Source organism: Eretmochelys imbricata, chromosome 3 (assembly GCF_965152235.1).
Source record: "Eretmochelys imbricata isolate rEreImb1 chromosome 3, rEreImb1.hap1, whole genome shotgun sequence".
NCBI lineage: Eukaryota > Metazoa > Chordata > Testudines > Cheloniidae > Eretmochelys > Eretmochelys imbricata.
The window spans coordinates 114,848,328-114,861,630 of NC_135574.1; the positions used below are offsets into that span (position 1 = coordinate 114,848,328).

The window sequence follows — 13,303 nt, forward strand, 5'->3', positions numbered from 1 at the left end:
TTGTTTATAACTTTGACCATTTAGGCTGAAATTTTACATGCCAGGTCTGCCTCAGGCTGAATGTTTCCGGGAAATTTTCAGCAAAAATGGATCAACTGTTTGTGAGAAAGAGGCTAGGGAAAATACATTATTTTGCCAGTGTTTTAAAAAAAATAAGTTCTCAACTGTTTGTTGAGAAGCTCTAGCACTTTCATATTTTGGAACAGGGACTTGAAATTAGGCAAGGGATGCCACCAGGGGAGGTGCCTTTTGCTGTTCCTATGGAAATCTACCTAATCTACTTGACTGTATTATAAGCCTCTGAAAATCACTGTTTGCACATGCTCTGTAGAGGTTTGTTAGCAAAATTCTCCAACCATTCTATCTTCACTGAACATTCTGCAGCTCTTTAGAGCTCTGTACCAGCCACAGTGAGCAAGCTTCATTCCCACAGAGCAGGGGTAGTCAATTATTTTTTGTCAAGGTCCAGACTCTGGAGGAAATAATTTTTTTTAAAAAGTATGATAATAAGTAAATAAAAAGATGTTGGGGTCTGTTCAAAAGCATATGGCAGTCCGGATTTGGCCTGCGGTCTGCCTGTTGATTACCCCTGCCATAGAGCTTACTGAGTACGCTCCAGGCCAGGACTGAGCAAGACTTTTCTTGCAATTACTCTTTCCATTAGCGAGAGGCCACTGTGACACCAGACACCAGAAGTGAGAGCAGGGAGGCAGAGATCTTGTGAAAAAATAGTATGTGATCATATAATTAAAGACTGTATCATTAAGGTTTCACAGGAAACCCTAATTCTGGCATTTCCTAACTTTTGTATGTGTGATTTTTACAACCTTAATGTTGTTTCAACCTAATATAAAACTCCATTTAAATTAATTTAAAAAACAGTGGTTGTTTTTGTTTCCGCTCTGTTTTTTTAAATACCTTTATAGATATTTAAAAATAACATTTTTCTTCTTACTAACTTTGCCCATTTTATTCGGCTAATGCATATTTTTGCTATTGTTTCGAATGGCACTGAAAGCAATGTGGCTATTTTTGTTTACTTCATACTGAAGCTGGAGTTTACTTACTGCTTTCTGTGAGTACTGAAAAAATGGTAGCTATTGTCACTTGTTTTTTTTCACTGAATCCATTGGTAATAGAGTAGAAGAATAAGATACTTTGATTCCAAAAGGTATTTCCTGCCAGATTTTAAAAAAATAAACAATTTAATAATAAATTAAATAATAATTTGACAGTTCAAATACGTAGTCTATATTGAATTCTTCTTACAGTTATTTGTTTTTTCTCTCTTCCTCTCCTCTCTCTATAGCTTCTAGATCTCAGATCCAAAATGGTCTCTAAAGAAGTCTCATTGCAAGAGCTGAAGGCTGAAGTGGAAAGCTACAAGGAAAACAATGCTAGACAATCCTCTCTACTCCTCTCTTTGCAAAATCGAGTTCAGGAGATGGAGGAGGAATCAGGTGTGCTTGTCACTTCCAAAAAACAGACAGACCTAACAGCACAGGTTTTGCTCCAGGAGAATTGGGAGCTGAAGGAGAAGATCCATGACCAAGAAGCCAAACTGAAGTAAGAGATTCAATCAAGCTGTGGCATAATTTTGGGTTGAGATGTCACTATACTATAGTTGCCAACATAAAAAACTACCTTTGTAGGAAAATTTCAGTTCAGAAACAGATTTACAGCTTTGTATTGAGCTATATAGTATTGCCCCTTTGGCCTGGGCAGTTAGCCAATATTCAGGGCCTTGCAGAGTTGTGCCCTTTAGGAAGAGAACTTGATATGAGTCAGGTATATTTTTTGGTGTAATCTTGTTTACTTACAAATAATGTACACAAAGCCCAGTTTCCCTGAACATAGTAGAAACAAATAGCAGGCACAATTTCTTAGCTCATATACCCGCAAGTGTACCACTCCAGCGAGCTCTGTGCCTGACAATGTCTTTTTCTGCTTCCTCTTAGGGTCACATTCACCATGCTTTCTACAGGCTTTCTCTGCTTCTACCACACACAGGCTGAAAAACCAATCTCTTCGCCCCTGTGTTTTCAATCAGGGAAATCCCTGACCTGCCCTGTAGTCTGGGCCATCCTCCATTTTTTATAGCTGTTTGTTTTAAATAAAGAGGCTAAATTATTTATTCCATTGAGTCTGAAAGAATGCTTGATGCACCTATTGACTGTAACTGGGTCTGTGATTGTTGGAACCAAAGACTTGTCTGATGCCAGCCAGGAGCACCTGTCAGAAAAACAATATGTTTTTACAGAGGTTATAAATAAACTCTGCAGGAGGGATTGTTTACTCGAGTGAAGCATTTAGTCACTTGCAGCTGCAAATCTGTAGGACTTTTCTGTAAATTTCGCCAGTGGTTATTGAGTCTGTAATCTCCCCAGTCTGAATTTCTAAGGGTTAAGAAGATCCGTTAGCTTGCCCAGGGGAGTTTGTGAGCTCTTCCAGCTTAATAGCTTTGATTTTCCCTGAAAGAAAAAGCAGGGAAGTGAAAATACAAAAATTTGTGCTTAAGATTGAGATTACATATTTAAATGCTCAATAGTCATGAAACCAGAAAAGTAAGGTTTTCATAATATGGAAAATTCAGTTATGCTATACATGCATTGTAATTTCAATTTGTGTATTTGTTTTTAAATACATACATGAATATATTACTTTTTATGTTAAGAATATACTAGAAAATATGCAATTTGTACAACGTGGCTCAACTTACTATGAACATTTTTAAATTTTTCCTTTCCATGTATTTGGGCTTTCATATTTGTAACTAGTAATGTCACATTAATATAACCTTTTGTATTTTTCTGTATTGCGTGTGCCACTCTGGATAATGCAATATCAAGGTGCTCAGATACTGTGGTATGTTTGTAGGTATAGTTATGCCAAGAAAGAGGAAGAGAACCATTACTGGTGATAGCTGTTAGGTTAGGAAGAAAGCTTAAATACAGTATCTACCAGCATATGCAGGTCTGATGTGCCTTTTGTTAGATATTTCAATCCATTGATTTTTTTCCCTCCTACTGTTCACTGGGCGATGGCTTTTGCCATATACAACTTTACATTGTAAAAGATGCAATGTCCTGTGCTGACTTTATCAATTTAACAATCTTCAGGACCGTGTGCATGCCAAACAAAAGTGTATTCACTGTTAGATCAGAATACACACACAGGTTAGTTTTGCTGGGCCAGTCTTGTGGCTTCAGACACATCAGAGGTGCAAGTATTTCTGCAGAAATCCACGTGATCAAATGTACTTAAAAAAAAAAAAGTAGGTTAATGCTATGTGCTTTTGCTGTAACTTAAAGAAATTTATACTTTCAAGATAATTCTGGTTGGTGTGTCTTCATCTGAGACAGTAGTCCTAGAGAACATACTGTACACACATGCAGTACATGGGGCTAACTCACTGTTCTATTGGGGGGAAAAATTGGTGAACAAGACAGGATAAATTTGATGGTATGTCACGTAACCAGTCATTTTGGCCATGTGTTTTTAGAGAAGTCTCTGAAATAGTTAACGTTGAAGATGTGATGGCATTCCTTCCCATGAGGTTCCCTTGGCTATTTCACCAACGAGCCATAGACGCAATAACACATGGATACTCCATCTGGTTTTCAGCAATGCCTACACTCAACCCCCCTTTCCCAGGATTCTTCTCACAAGGATCTATTATATCAAGAGGTCCTTGTGCTCCTTTCTCTCATTGTGATGGAAGAGGTCCTGCCTCAGTACAGGGGAAAGGGTTTTTAGAGCAGCTATTTTCCTATCCTGAAGAAAAAGGGAGGCTGGCAACCCATTCTGGACTTGCGGAACCTCACATTCATTCACAAGTTGAAAGTTCAGGATGGTACCCCTCACATTGATAATCCCAAATCTAGAGTCTGGAGACTAGTTCAGATCTCTTGTGCTACAGGATGCGTACTTCCACATCTCCATCATTTTGCCTACAAGAAGTACCTAAGATTTACGGTTGGCCAGGACCACTATCAATATTGAATCCTGCCTTTTGAACTCTCCACAGCATTGAAGAGATTTAGCGAGGTGCTCTCAGTAGTGGCAGCTTACTTGAGAAGATGCAACATCAATAAATAACCTTAACTGGATGATTGGCTTATATGGGGGAGCGCTCCTCAACAGGTCTCTGAAGCCATCCAAAATGCACTCAACCTCTTTCTGAGATCAGGCCTGAAACTCAATAAATGGAAATAGACAGTAATCCCAGATCAGAGGATTGAAGTCATTGGTCTGATCTTAGATTCCTCCACATCCAGGGCCTACATGCCTCAAGACAGATTTGAGAACCTGTCCATTCTAACTCTCAGTTGGAGGGAAATCCATGTACCAAGGGAAGGTTGTGCCTTGTCCTTCTAGATCAGATGGCCTCTTGCACCTTTGTGACTCTGCATGCCAGGCTTCACCTCCACTACTTGCAGGATTAGTAGAAGCTGTTTTACACACTCTCCAAACATTGCCTGGATGCATCTCATTAACTCACCCATGGTCCTGTCTTCACTGAAATGGTGGGGAAAAAAAAAGAGTGCGTGCAGAGGGGTCTCCTTCTGGATAATCCTGCCATTGAAGACCATAGTCACAGACACATCCTTGTTACAATAGGGTGCCCACATGGACGCATTAAAGACACAGGGTTTATGGTCCCCAAGGGACAAGAGAATGTACATCAATCTCCTAAAACTCAAAACCATACAGGAGGTCTGTGAGTCCTTTCTCCACCTAATAGAAGGGCAGTACAAATAAATCAGGACCAACAACATGACCACCATGTTTTATATCAACAAGGTAGAGACAGGCCTTCCCTGCTCTCCCAGGAAGCCATCACGCTCTGGAACTGGTGCATCAAACATACAGTTATTGCTGGTGAAGTACATTTACTTGGACTGCAGAACATGCTTGTGGACAATCTCATCAGATACTTCCTCCCAGATGGTGAATGGGAGATTCTGGTGGACATCTTCATGGACTGGGGCAATCCCAAAATGGACCTGTTTGCCACTCAATAGAACAAGTGCCTGAGATTCTGCTCAAGGGGTAGAATGAGACTGGAATCCATCGCAGATGCCTTTGTGTTACTGGGAACAGGAGACCTGATATTTACTTTCCCCTGGCCCCTCTTATTGCCAGAGTACTTTGCAAACTGAAACAGGTCTCGGCCAAGCTAATTCTCTTAGCTTCAGTGTGGCCCTGACAATTCTAGTTCACAGACCTACTGAGCCTTTCTTCTGCTCCCAGACCTGCTGTCTCAGAACAAGTGATAGACCCAACACTTGAATCTTTCATCCTCACAGCTCACAGCAAGCGTGGCTGTTGTCAATAGAGCAGGCCTGCTCCACTCTAGTTAGAGAAGTTCTAATAAGCAGCAGAAAAGAATCAACAAGAAAAACCTACCTGCCAAAATGGATGGTGCTTTTCACTGGTGCCACCAAAAATCTGTGGTACCACATCATTCCTTGATTCCACCAATCCTCAACTATTTACCCAAACTAAAATGTAAGAACCTGTTCCTCAGTTCAGTCAGCCATCACCTACTGGCCATCTCAGCTCATCTTCCACCAGTGGAGGACCATACTGTTAGTAATTAGGTTCCTGAAGGCCCTGATTAAGGTATTCCCACCAGTCAAGGAACCTGGATCCTCATGGAACTTAAAAGTGATACTCTCAGCCTTCAGGGATTTACTCTTCAGATCTATGGCCTCTTCTTCCCTTCTACACCTTTCTATGCAAATTACATTTTTAATCACTATAACTTCTGCCAGATCAGTACAGGAAATTCAGGTACTGATGGCTGACCCACCCTATATAGTGCTCCACCCAGACAAGGTAGAGCATACACCTTAAATTTCTTTCTAGAGTATTGACAGACTTCCACCAGAAGCAAAAAATACACTTACTGGTATTTTTCCCAAAACCTCATGCATTTAAATCTGGGGTGATGTTGCACACTCTAGACCAGCGGTTCTTAGCCTTTTTGGGTTCAGTCCCCATTTGTAAACTTTGATGGCTTGTTGTGACCAGTAAATAGCTTTAGTGCAAAAAACAAAACAAAACTGGCTTACTAAATATATTGTGGGTAAGAAATACAATATACATATTAATGCAGTAAATACTAAATAATTACACCCTCCATTCCATAATGGCAACTCGTGTGGCTCCTATCCCATGGGACTGGGCGAGCTTGGCTCCTCACTCCAGGCAGTGTGACCTTTGAGGATTTAGCTTGTGGGCTTGCTGGGCCAAATTTGGGAGAGTGATGTAGTGACTTTGTGCAGAAGGTCACAGCACCACTCACTCATATTTGGCCTGGAGGAGCAGCTGGGCCAACGCTGTGCACCAGGTAGCAACTCCTGGAGCAGGGAGTTGAGCTCAGCCAGCCTCGCAGGACCACAGCAGTGTGAATGCAGGGTGGGCTTTGCAACCCCCCCGTCCATGGCTTTCCATCCCCCTGGGGGCAGGACCTGACACTCTCCTCTCCAGGTTTCCTCTGTGAACCTGTGCCACATTCTGGCACCCTAGTTTTGGGTCACAACCCATGGGTTGAAAAACCCTGTTCTACATGTCAGGAGAGAGCTGGCCTACTATTTAAACAGAACAGAAGTACTTAGAAAATCACTAAGACTTCATGTTAATCTCCATCACAGAGATGTCAAAAGGTTCTGCAAGTTCATCCCAGATACTATAAAACTGAATTTCTGATGGTATTCAAACATGCCACGAAGTGGCCATGGTAGATCCACCAGATATCAGGGGTCACTCCCTTAGAGTGCAAGTCGTAGCAGCAGCCTCACTGTGAAGTCTACCGTTATCAAACACAGTAGAACCTCAGTGTTATGAGCATCAGAGTTATGGACTGACTAGTCAACCACGCCCCTCATTTGGAACCGGAAGTATGCAGGCAGCAGCAGCAGCCGCCACAAATTAAAAAAGCAAATACAGTACAGTGCTGTGTTAAATGTAAACTGCTTAAAAAAAGGGGAGGGGGGTTTTAAAAAAAAAACTTGACAAGGTAAGGAACCTGTTTCTGTTCTTGTTTTCATTTGAATTAAGATGGTTAAAGGTAGCGTTTTTCTTCTGCATAGTAAAGTTTCAAAGCTATATTAAGTCAATGTTCAGCTGTAAACTCGAAAGAACAACCATAATGTGTTTTTCAGAGTTATGAACAACCTCCATTCCCGAGATGTTCGTAACTCTGAGGTTCTACTTAGGGTGACCAGATAGTAAGTGTGAAAAATTGGGATGGGGTGGGGGGTAATAGGCACCTATATAAGACAAAGTTCAGAATATTGGGACTGTCCCTATCAAATCAGGATATCTGGTCACCCTAGTTCTACTGCATTTGTAAAGCAGCCACTTGGGCATCAACGTGCATATTCCCAAGACACTACATCCTGACTGAGGCCTCCAGGCCCAAAGAGTAAAGCAGTTCTTCACTCTGTTTAAATAATTACACGTAGTTCCCACCTCCTTAACACAGTCACTGCTTGGGAGTTACCGGCAGTGGTATATGGATATGGACAATCACCTGAAGGAGAATGGGAAGTTCTTTGAGATGCGTTGTCCATATGCACATTCCCACCATTCCATCCCCTCTACCGTGAAGTCCCTATTTGGGGGTTCTGCAGTGAGAAGGAACCAAATGGTAGCTGGTGCATGAGGGCTCAGGAGCATGAAGGCTGCAGGGTACATGCGTGTTGTACGAGTACTGCTGACCCAAAAGACTCCACTCTCAGGTTCATGAGTTATATGTGCACCATCAGTGGAATGTGTTTATGGACCACACATCTTGAAGAAGTCCAGTTTCTGTACCTGAAAAGTAACTTCCCCTTCTGTGCAGAATTCAAGGCGAAAGTCTCTGGCTTTATGTGAATTTTCTGTTCTCTTGGGGCTTTGAGTAAAGGTTGTCCATCAAAAATTAAAAAAAAAAAAAAAAAAAATCAACTAAAGAGTTAAGTGTCCTCTTAAATATGCATAATTGGTGATGTGGAACCAGTAGTTCATCCAGTGTGTTTAAAAATATAGTAATTGTTTTATTAATTTCAAAATGTATGCTATTTATTAAAATACTGAACATGATTTTAATATATGGTATTTTTCCAAGGGTGTATATTGGGGAATGCTTCTGGAGTTTCCTTCCTTTCCAGCCTGTGCTTTACTCCTCAATAGGACAACTACCAAACAAACCACATCATAGTTTCATCTTGCTTGCGTGGACTGAAGAGAGAGATCTTCAGAGCCAGTCATCAGAGGGGCATCATTTGATAAGGCTGTGAGGCGCTTGCTTTCTTAGGGGCAGAATGTACTCCATCTAACAACACTCCCTGCCTCTGGTGGCCCATAGTATATGCATTAAATCACATTTAACTTGGGTGAAGGTTGTGCTAGAATAGGTATGCCCAAGCAATGAGCTTGGGATAATTTTGCCTTTTGCTTGAAAAAATACTGTTTCTAAATATTCCTCCTGATGTGTGTTTGTTTTGGCTGATTAGCAAATATTTGAATGAATGTGAAGAAAGCAAGAATCAAGCTTCTAAGATCAGCTGGAAGCATGGTGAATTCTTAGCACAGCTTTCTGGATTCCTGGATGTCAACATCAGAGGAAAAGAGGAACCACACAAACATTTAATTTCAAAGGTGTTTATGTGCAGTTATTTTTTCCTACATACTGAAGAGACTTGTTAAATATTTAACTGCATTGTATTGCTCTAATGGATATTAATATAGAAGGGTGCACTGTCTTTGAAATATTTGGTTTGATGTAGAAAATTTAATACAGCAATTTTCTTTTATAATAGAAAAAGAGAATACCTGTTTAAACAACTTAAATGTTAAAGATCAGAATTTTGTTGTCAAATAAGGATATACCAAGCATATTGCCATGTAAAATAGTGTTCATAAATATAGGCCTGATTTTCAGAGGTGCTGATTTCCCACAGCTCTCATTGAACTCAGAGAGGCCTTACGTATGTTCCTATAATAACTTACAATTATGATTGCAAAGTACAACTCAAGAAAATACATACAATTGAATGCTTGTCTAAAAATATTAAAAACAATAAAATTCCAATATGACCGTTCTGGCACCACTCTTAACACTCATTTAATGCAGTCATGCCATTAAACAGAAACATTCTCAGTGACACACACTAAAACAACCTTAATACTGAACCTGTACCAAAACACATACAATTACTACAAGGTTCAATTGAATCTTATTCATTCATTACGCACAGTTCTGAGAGAATGCTACACAAAATCTTTAATACCTTTCTCCTCCACGATTTCCCAAATGTTGAAAGCTGAGCTCTCATTCAGGAAAATGAAATCAACGGCACCCCCTACCCACCTTTAATACATCTTTTGCACTCTCTGGCTAGTCTTTCACCTCTACTTCTCTTCTAAGGGGCACACTGAAAACAGTGTTTATTAGAACAGAGTATTTGTTCTGGATTTCCCCCCCTCCCCTCCCTTATCTATGTCTCTTTTCTCTCAGCAATGACTAGAGTTAAAGACAGAATAGGAGCACCTTCACCTTTAGTCATCATTCAAGTAGGATTCAAGGGGACATATAATCCTGTATTTTTCTGCTTATTTTGAAGCGTCATGAGATATTCCTCACCCCAGATTTGTAGGATCCCAACAAGGGTAGTCAGGGCCAAGGGACAGAGCAGTGGCAAACCCGAGGCTGGGAGTAGCAGAGGAGTTTGTAGTCTGGTCCAGGCCAGTGTCCATAGCAAGGGTCAGAGTCTAAGTCAGGTTTTGAGGTTCAAGTCAGGTGGCGAAGTTCAAATCAAGCTGAGATCAAGCAGGAAAGGTCATGTCAGCTACAGAGGAGCCAGTTGCCTGGATGCTTCCTGGAATGCTCCTTGGGCTTATATAAGGCAGTGAGCCAATCAGGAGCTAAGGGGCTGCTGTCTGTCAGACTCTTGAGGTGGAACTTCCCATGGTCTGTGTCCACAGTGGGTCATGGGAAATGGAGTTCAAGTTGGTTATAGCTGCTGCTGTAACCTGGTAGTTTTGCAGGCTTGGGTTCTAGACCTGTGGAGCTTTACACTCCTTGGAGTTGCTGCAGCATTACCTCAACAGATCAAGATCGTGCTTGGGGCTTGTCTTCCCCTGAATTCTGGCTGCTGCTCAAAAGAGCTCCCCAAATTCTTTTTTTAGGAGATAGCCTTTCCCTCTCATAAGGTCAAGAGGAGTCTGTTGCCAAATCACATGGCTCCCTATGACTCAGAATACTTCAAATGTAAAATCACTTCTCAATGTCCTGTGCTGGTTTCCCATTCCAAAGGCTTGCTAGCCATAAATCTTATGGAAAAGCTGCCTGCTTCCCACATGAAGATAGTTGTATAATCTATTTTTATTTTCTGCCCTGCCTTATCACCATTGTGGACATGCAGAAATGACAACAGCCCTCCAGATGATAATGTTTGATCTAGTGCTGAGAATTTGTATGTGGATAACTAAACTAAATTAACATTTGCTATGCTAAGGCATACTTTTCTCATGGCATATTATGGCTCCAGTTTCTCTTCTTTTTCTACTTTGTTTATAGGGAAACATTGGAAATGAATAGCAGAACTTAGTCATAGATCTGACCCTGAAGGTTTTACAAACAACATTTTTTATGATGATGGGGAACAGAAAATGCATTTAAATGAGTGAAGACAATTGTTAACAGGAAACAGTGTAAGAATTTTACTAATATGTACTATTTGAATTGTATGTTTGTCTAGGTCAATCAGATGCATAAAGAAAATACAATGCTAAAAGGGCAGATTCCCACTCTTGCAGAGGCTATCAATGTTCATGAGATAGAGTCAAAAGCTAGCAGAGAAACCATCATGAGGCTTGTTTCAGAAGTCAGCAAAGAGCAGAAAAGGGCCATAGTCTACTCCCAAGACATGGACAAGCTTAGCAAGGTAAATTATTTTATAGTGTGCATGTCTGTGTGGTTTAGAGATCTATTTCTAGGAATGAAAAATGCATTTTTCAGTGGAAGAACATGGTGTGAAATGAAAGTAAATGATGGTAAGATTTCAACACATGCTATTACCAACAAAAGTTAGTTTGGAAAACTCTTATCAGGCTAGGGTGTTGGTTGGAGATTTTTTTTTTATGCTTAGTTTTTAAAAAAGTATTTTTTCTGTTATCACCTTCAAGTTCATGAAGTCTCAAGAATATTAGGAGATTAAAATGCTTTTGTTAGAGAGCTCTGCTTTAGTGTTGATGTTTCCTATATGCCGATAGAGTGATGTTTTCACTCTCGTTCAACAACTGTATCCCTGGTTATAGCCTTCTCAAAGTGGTAGGTGGGCGGAAATTGTGTAAGTCAGCATGAAGGTACAGAACTATTGATTTTACTCCGAGGTAGGAGACTGATAGATGAGTTGAAATGTATGCTAAGAAATCCATATTTTATTCCTTGAAGTAAGCTTGAGGGAGTTTTACAAGTATTCTTCCATAGAGAATCAGGAGTAGCTGGAGATGCAATTGGAGCCAGATTTTTTTTAAAAAACTGCTGTAAAATTTATTCTTCAGAAATAGAGAGAAATTCATTGAATAGTATTTAGCAAAATGTTGTCCTAAAGATTCCATTTACAGAACTGGTAGTGAAGTATCTTGTCTGTCAGACACCAGATTATTTGTATGGTATAATAAACTCATACTTCATAAATAGTCATTTGACTTGCACACCGAGAAATCCTGGCTAGCAGCATGACTCCACAATCCATGATTCAAAATCCACTGAAGTCAGTTGGAGTTTTTCATTGAATTCAGTGGGCTTTGGATCCAGCTTGTAATATGCACAATGTTTTATGAATACACAGAATATCTGAGATATTGGCATTTTCTTATCTGCAGTTCCAACATTTGCTATGATTGGCAAGACCATCCTAAAAATTATAATTAAAAATGTGTTAAATACATATATTGACCTGATAAACTATATCTATGAAGCTGCTCAGCATTTAATTTTAACATAGAATTTTACTAAACTTTTCAACTTGCATTTGTTTATTTTTTAAGATTTATGCATCAGCTGACTTGTAAATATGATTCTTAAAAAGAAAGTTTTTTTTTAAAAAAATGGTTTGCTATAACCCATGACACTTAAAATGAGAAAGAGGCACAATAATTGTGTTCCTTTTGAATCATTTTATCCAATTTGTCATTTCAGTACCATGGCCTTTTGAAGCAATTTTATTTGTTTGCAAATTTTAAAAAAATAAACTGAGATCATAACTGGTTATTGCTCAACCTTATGTTGACTAGCTGCTATTGTGCTGCACCTGTGAAAGGAAATCTACAGACTGATGAAGTAATATAATTGGAATAGACCTCCCTTCATTCTTTGCTATAATAGCCATAATTTGATTCTTGGCATTGGCATAATTTCTCTGTTAAGAGGACCTCTTTAGAGTTGAAGAGGGAAATAAAATGGAACCATGCCAAGATTTGGTTGGCAGTTAGTTCTAAAATCAGTTTAGTAACCAGTAATGACAGTATTTAACGTAATTAATATGGTTTTGTTTCTTTGTTTATTCCAAATTGTATTTAACACAGGGATTATCACATTGCAACAAATCTGATCAATTAAGTCTGGTATCCTGCCTCCCATAGCATTTGAAACCTGATGCTTCTGGAGAAGGCAAATGACACCCTGTAAATGTACCAACCTGGTCGTGTAAAGTTGTACCTTGTGGGAAGGAAAATTCCTTCCCATTCTTAGTTGTTAATCAAACAGTGCCCTGAAGTGTGAAGGATTAAATTCCTTGCTACATTGTAATCCCAGCTAGTTTGACTGCAGAGTTTATTCTTATTCACATAAATCTCTAATCCTTTTAAAAATCTTATTAAACTGTTTGTCTCATTAGTATCCTGGGGCAAAGAGTTTCACAGGCTGATTAAATGAAGCAGAACCATGTTTTTGGTTTTGTCTGTTTTAAAATATTTTCTCTTCCATTGAATGGCTTCTTGTTCTTATTTCACAGCACAGGATATGCAGCACTTTCCATTCATTATTTTATATACCCCTGACATATCTACTGCCTCTATCTCTTTCTCAAACTGATGACTGGATCATCACAGAGAAGAGGAAATTTACTTGGCAAGTACTCTGAGTTTACACAAGAGGAGGCAAGGGTCATGGCTCTACAACAGTGAGATCCAATGAGATGCATGAGAATATTCCCAGGATCTTGGGGTATTCACAGAGTAGCAGCCCCTATGCATTATTCGCCAAGTTCCAGTATCTCATGGCAACATAGCCCCTTTGGGACCTTTG

At 39.7% G+C, this 13,303-nt stretch overlaps 1 protein-coding gene across 1 annotated transcript in view; it reads left to right on the forward strand.

The window, feature by feature from the left end:
* The window catches only part of CCDC170 (coiled-coil domain containing 170), an 83,547-nt gene that overhangs the window by 18,960 nt on the left and 51,284 nt on the right, over nucleotides 1–13,303 (forward strand). Inside the window, 3 exon segments of the mRNA XM_077811794.1 lie at nucleotides 1,310–1,566; nucleotides 8,505–8,649; nucleotides 10,752–10,937. Of these exon segments, the coding sequence (XP_077667920.1) occupies nucleotides 1,310–1,566; nucleotides 8,505–8,649; nucleotides 10,752–10,937 (588 nt within the window).